Source organism: Adiantum capillus-veneris, chromosome 20 (genome assembly GCF_014529385.1).
Source record: "Adiantum capillus-veneris isolate H3 chromosome 20, ASM1452938v2, whole genome shotgun sequence".
Taxonomy (NCBI): domain Eukaryota; kingdom Viridiplantae; phylum Streptophyta; class Polypodiopsida; order Polypodiales; family Pteridaceae; genus Adiantum; species Adiantum capillus-veneris.
Window position 1 is genome coordinate 36,833,622 of NC_140950.1, and position 6,239 is coordinate 36,839,860.

General features: G+C 40.3%; 1 protein-coding gene across 6 annotated transcripts; it reads right to left on the reverse strand.

The window, feature by feature from the left end:
• Positions 1–484: 484 nt before the first annotated feature.
• LOC147432370 (aspartic proteinase nepenthesin-2-like) lies at positions 485–5,627 on the reverse strand. Of its 6 annotated transcripts, XM_086492347.1 has the most exons (5): positions 4,813–5,626; positions 2,461–2,700; positions 1,831–2,064; positions 1,653–1,734; positions 699–835 (listed from the first exon to the last, which is right to left on the reverse strand). In XM_086492347.1, exons 1-5 carry the CDS (start codon positions 5,599–5,601, stop codon positions 831–833), a joined length of 1,350 nt encoding a protein of 449 aa, XP_086348473.1. In that variant the 5' UTR covers positions 5,602–5,626; the 3' UTR covers positions 699–830. The 6 variants fall into 6 exon arrangements, with proteins under 6 accessions (XP_086348472.1, XP_086348473.1, XP_086348470.1 ...); XM_086492346.1 differs by lacking the exon at positions 1,653–1,734 and having other exon boundaries at positions 485–835; positions 4,813–5,627; XM_086492344.1 differs by having other exon boundaries at positions 1,653–2,064; positions 4,813–5,624.
• Between the last annotated feature and the right edge of the window lie 612 nt (positions 5,628–6,239).

Here is a 6,239-nt window from a genome sequence, read left to right on the forward strand (position 1 = left end):
ATAGCTTGTGAATGCTTATATCCTAGGCCATGCATAAATCCTCTCAATAGCTTGTGAATGCCTATACCCTAGGCCATGCATAAATATGTTCACCTAGGAGACTACATACTAAATGTCTAACCTCTGAATGCATAATAAGACACCCAACAATCTATTGATAGAGTGCAACATCAAAGTAGTCTGACCTCTGAATGCATTCATAGATAAGACACCCAACAATCTATTGATAGAGTGCAACATCAAAGTAGTCTGAATGCATTCATAGATAAGACACCCAACAATCTATTAATAGAGTGCAACGTTAAAGTAGTCTTCAATATCATGAGACTAAGCTTTAAACTTGCCTACCTAGAAGTAGCAATAGGTTTGCAATTTCAAGCCACACCTATTCAACAATGCCTCAATACGCTTTTTCTAAGATAGATTAATAATTTTCTCACACTACTTAATTTGGGCGGCAAAATAATGATGTGATGCCCAAGCATTCAAATCAATCTTAAAAATTGGCAATGTGTTTCTCAAATCATGAGGTTGTGCTACATATTCTCATCAACTTTCTCATGCAAATCATTATTCGCAAAAGCAGTCATCATACTCAACTAACGTACATTTCAACCACCATAGCACAAGTGCTACAAGTGGTAATCCTGCAACATAAAAATTAATGCCTTTGACTTTAGTAACATTTTTCCACTGATCTAGCCTTATAGCAATCAATGCTATCATCTTGCTTACATTCCACCTTGTAAACCCACTTAGTACCAATGGGCTTTTTGACAATAACAACATTAGGCAAAGTCTGAGGGCCGTTCTTCATCATAGCATCATACTCACTCTGCAAGCAGACAACCAACTTGTCAAACTTTGTGCTTCATTAAAAGAAAGAAGTTCCTTCTCTTCACCCATAGTGTAAGATAAGTAATAGTGTAAGATAAGTAAAAGTGTGCAAGGACCAAGGTGCTAGACTTAAAAGGACTCTAAAGGTTACTCGGCTCAAACAAAAATTAAAAATCTTATGAAAATCTCATATGCAAGCAAACCCAATCTTCTTTTGTACAACTTCTCTCTCTCTCTCTCTCTCTCTCTCTCACACACACACACACACACACACACACACACACAACATAATGGATTTAAAAAAGCAAAAGTAGTACTCTCTAAATTATAAATTCATTTTTCTCATGAAGAAATCCATTGGAAGATTAACTGCAAAAGAAAATTTTAAAATCTTTTGAGACCCTCAAGATATTGTTTTATGAATGAAATCTTGAGAATGAAGGTAATGTATACATGAGCAATTTAGTGGACTCTCCATGGAGGTAGAAAGTATGTTTCATGTTGATACAATATTTCCTTGTGGAACATATTAAACTTAAGAGCTTTACAACACTTCTGTTCTAGTCCATAAAGGTATAGAATATGTTTCAAGTTGATACAATATGTCCTTATGGCACATAGAAATTCAAGAGCCTCTTTGTGAACATGCAATACATGCTCTTAATTTGGTACTTCCTTCTTCATTATTAGTGTTTACAAGCCAAAAATTTTCCTTCCATTCTATGTTAAGACTTGGTCACAAGAAGTGTGGACAAAGGAGACCTTTTGTTTGCTTCTATCAAACAACATTTGGTAGTTTTGTTGTTGCACATTACCAAGAATGGAAAAATCATGTGAGCCACCCAACGCAAGGCAATAGATACTTGTAGCTTGGATGAAGAGGCTAGTTGAGGGAACCTCCATTGTAGCACCATCAAAATGAAAAGTAAGATTTGGCAACATGCTTTCATTCAAAGACCGAAAGCATAAGTCTAGGCCAAACATGGATTGCACCTTTTGTGATTGGCCACTCAACTTAGATTGGATGGCTCTAAGAACAACTTGATAGCCATGCTCTTGGAGGTAAGTAATTGTTGTGCCGGAATCGACTATCATTCCTCCGCTTCCATTTGATTTGAGTGAAAATGTTTTGGCAGATATATCTAAATGAACACCATCCATACTCATGCCAGTGAGGTTAAGATAATAAAAGGTAGGCATGAATTTGTTTGTCAATATGGAAGTCACCTACATGTACCAACATTATAAATGCAACATTTTAGTGTGCATTTAGACACATGCTTCTCATTGATTTATATATTTGATGATGGAACTCTCATAGATAGATTTGATGATGGAACAGTGTAAGAGTGCACACATTGATGTAAACAAAAACAATTCCACTCATAAACATAACTCTCTCTCTCTCTCTCTCTCTCTCTCTCTCTCTCTCTCTCACACACACACACACACACAAGATAGATACTAATCCACCATCAAACTTCCTCTCCATCTACAAGATTCATCCCATGCAACTTCTACAAAAGATTGTATAGGCCTATATTAAGTACATATAAATAGGGAGTGTAACCTGAATGATATGCTCTTATAATATATCATGTGACATTCGCACAAAGTAGTCACCTGGACTTGAGAGCCTTTCTCTGTTTGCAAAAAATCTGTGGCATGATCACCGAGTAGAAGATAACTTGGTCGGGATGTGGTAAGAGATGTAAGGCAATACGAGAAAGAATGAGAGGGCAATTGAGAGGCAAGTGAGAGGGGACCTTGTCCCATACCCAATATTCCATCAGCTCCGGTAAAGCTAGCACCATGGTTCGCATATCCACACCCAAAAGCAAACTCCTTCACTTGTACACATTCCTAAAATATGTTTTTGAAGTTTACCAAGTCACATCATCTAGAAGACAAACCTTGAATGAGAATTTTTTTTGCAACAACCTTATAAGCCCCATAGCAAAGAAAGTTACAATATGTCCCTTATATGGTATTGCATCAAGAATTCTATCGGTGTGTAGGGCTTCTATGTAAGAGGCAATATGTAAAGCACTGTTTGCCCCCTGAAAATTATTTGAGCTCTCTTCCAAAAGAAAATTTACAACACATTTTGCATACTTAAACCGTTTAACTTTCTTGGGTGAGCTCGGTAGTGCATTTATTAAAAAAAACACATATTTAGTATAACCCCACCTACATTCTTGAAATTTACCTCTAAATTTAAATTTAAAGGTGTGAAAACCTAAATAATTAAGAGAAATTCAGTGCAAAAGCCTTTAAACATAGTCCTTAAGTTTGTTAGGTGAATATTTTCAAGCTTTTGGAAAAAAGTTGTTTTTGATGTTGGAGCTATGTTGAGAAGCCACAAGGGGTTAAACCAAGGTGAATATACACCCACACCCATAAGATCACCCACCAATAGAAGCTTTTACAAATAAAAAACTCTCTAACATTGACACATTTTTATAAATTGTGAAAATGTCAAACAAGTTTTCTAATCAATAGGTTTTTTTAAACCATATGTTTAATGACCTTGATATTTTGGTAATATAGATTTCCAATTTCTATCTTTTAGAGTGCAAGTTTAGGGTTTTCCAACAAGGCTTACCAAAATAACTCATAATGTGAGTTATTTGTAAAAGGTGAAGGCAAAGAAGGTACACAAGTGCCAAAGATGACTTAGATGTCAACATAGCCAAGGCTTTCTTATTCTTCCATATGTAGTTTAGCCACAATTGTTCCGCTCTTCTAGGAGCATGAGACTTGTCCAAGGTGCATAAGATTTGGCACGATCGTAAGGATTGGCAATGTTAAAACCATCAAAATAGACAAACATGCATGAACTCAATAAAAGACCCAAAATGAATTTTCTACAAGAACTTGCTCCAAATCTATATACAAACAAGCCCACTCACTTTGTCGCACATTGGTAATTCGAAACTTCTAGGCAATGCCTTCCAATGCACTTTTTGCTTGGAAGAGAACGCACAAAAAAGAATGGTGTAATGCACCAATTTGCCTATCGCAAAGCAATCAATAGTGCGAATGTCTATTTACACTATCGCAATTGGGAATTTTTTCTTGCATTGCTACGATTTGCCTTTCATCCTTACATGTCTTACATGGCTGCTCCTCATATTCAATTCTAGTCTTTAAGATACAGTAACTGTCAATTCAACATCAAAGGAATCCTTACATTTCTTACATGGCTGCTCCTCATATTCAATTCTAGACTTTACAATACATTAAGTGTCAATTCAACATCAAAATTTGCCTTAAGGCCTGCTTCCAATTGCTCCTATGACATGCAAGGCCCCACACAAAGCAAGGAAAGCCTCTATTCGGATGACCTTCAAAACAAGCATATATCGATAAAGGAGATGATCTTTGAGGTCTCTTGGGATAGTTTCCTACGACGTTAAAACTCTCTTCTTCTTCTTCCTCTCTCTCTCTCTCTCTCTCTCTCTCTCTCTCTCTCTCTCTCTCTCTCTCTCTCCAGCATGTAGTGAGATAACATGCTAGGCACATTCATGTACCAAAGGATGTATAAATAATCCCCTACTATGCCATGTGCAGAAAATTACTTCTCAAGCAATCCATCCGTGGACATCATTGCCATTTTCTACAATCATAGAAATCAGGGCTCTCCACCTCAGCTGTGTCTAGCACTGACATATCCTACCTTGGGGCAACCTACAATGGAGCTCTAATGTCAAATGCTAACATTTTGCAACCTGCAAAGAGATATCTGTCGTTATGGGGCGCTCTCCACCAAAGCTATGTCTACCAATAAGATTGCGGTACGTCCTTCCTCAGAAGAAGGACCTACAGCGGAGTTCTAATGTCTAATGCTAACATCTTCCAACCTTGATCGGAGTGGTGTATGGGCCTACACAAACAAGCACAAACTAAAACACCAATACACTTGCATGGACATACACAGACCCATGTGCATGGAAAAGAGAGGACTGGATGCACCTGGCCGCGAGGGTGAAGCAGGGTGAGGGTGTCGAAAGCGAGCTCGCCGGAGGTGAAGGAGTTGTCGCCGTACGTGTAGGTGAAAGAGCAGCTGACATTGGGGGAGGAGGGACTGCAAGGGGAGGAAGGGGAGGAGGATCGGAGGAGCTGCTGGCAGAGGGTATGGGAGCAGGTGGCCTTCTTGAAAGAGGAGGAGAGGGAAGGGTCGAAAATGGGCAAGTCGGGCTGGAGGTAGCAGGAGCGGCAGGGCATGCACTGCTGCCATACGAGGTCGCTGCCCGTGTCCAGAATGGCTCGCATTCTCACGGGCGGCGTCCCGATGAGAACGCTTGCTAGGAAGGCGCCATCCACAGCCTCCACCTCCGCTGCGTACGCCTCCCCTGCTCTCGACTTGGCCCCTGTTTCGTTATGAGCCCGGCACTCCCCTGTTTCCGCCTTAAGCCCCACTAACTTAGCCGTTCCGTCCCCTACTTTAGCCCCCCCGCTAAAACTAACACCACCCTCTTCCCCTCGCGCTTTGTTCAACGTCCCTTCTAATCTTGCCTTCCTCGCGTGGCTTCTCCTTACTGCCAACACTAGCCTCTCTTCCAATGCCAAATTGGGTGCATCAAAATCTCTATGCTGAAGCGCAACTACCGCGATTTTGCCTAGGGTGGAACCAGCGGCAAGTGAGCTTATCGGCCAACATAGGACCAGGAGGTAGCATGCTAAGACCCAATTGGCCTTGAGGCTCCAACTTTCACAACACATTGAAGGCTCAAAAACACTTAATGAAAGAAAGCCTATCATCACTATCTCAAACACAATAACATGAAGCAACGATTGGTGGTCTCGAGCCTTCTTAAAAGGGTAAGAGTATTGAAGGTCTCACTCTCAAGGCGTGACAAAAGTTGTTGCATTATAAAGCTCCTCACGGGCCCAAAGCAAAAGGGGGTCCCTTTTCTTAAACACTTTGGCCTATCATATATACCAATCACGGGCCCAAAGCATAACAAAGTACTTTTCCTTCCCCATTCATGTCACATGCATGAAACTATTGCATGTTGCAGTCTGGACACCAAGCCAAGTTTGCATGCAGGCTTTTCATTTTTGGACTCCTATTTCAAACGTTCCTTCAATCTTGTGTTAGCTTGGTTGATTGAGTCTTTGTTCTTCTGTGACCCGGGTCATGGGTTCAAAGGCGGCCAAGCGACCTTGTGCGCTCTTAAAGATGTTCATATTGAGTCGTACGGGATGTGTGCGATTTGCTAAAAATAAAAATAGAAATTCCTTCAATCATGTGTGCTTTGTCATTCACTTGGAGACCTTTTTGGCTTGCCTTAGTGAGCTAGTTTTGTGAATGATGTGTGGCAAGTAGTAGGTCGTGCCAATCTTTTGGGAGGTGCTCATTCAAGGGAATCTCAATGGATTCCTTTTTGGCTTTAAGG

Bases quoted from the DNA above. Each gene is read 5' to 3' on its own strand.
- LOC147432370 (XM_086492343.1), bottom strand. From the start codon at position 5,601: ATGATAGGCTTTCTTTCATTAAGTGTTTTTGAGCCTTCAATGTGTTGT. The intron at 2,701-4,812 runs GTGCATCCAGTC...AACATATTTTAG, and splicing joins TGCTTCACCCTCGCGGCCAG to GAATGTGTACAAGTGAAGGA. The intron at 2,065-2,460 runs GTGACTACTTTG...TGGTACATGTAG, and splicing joins AGAAAGGCTCTCAAGTCCAG to GTGACTTCCATATTGACAAA.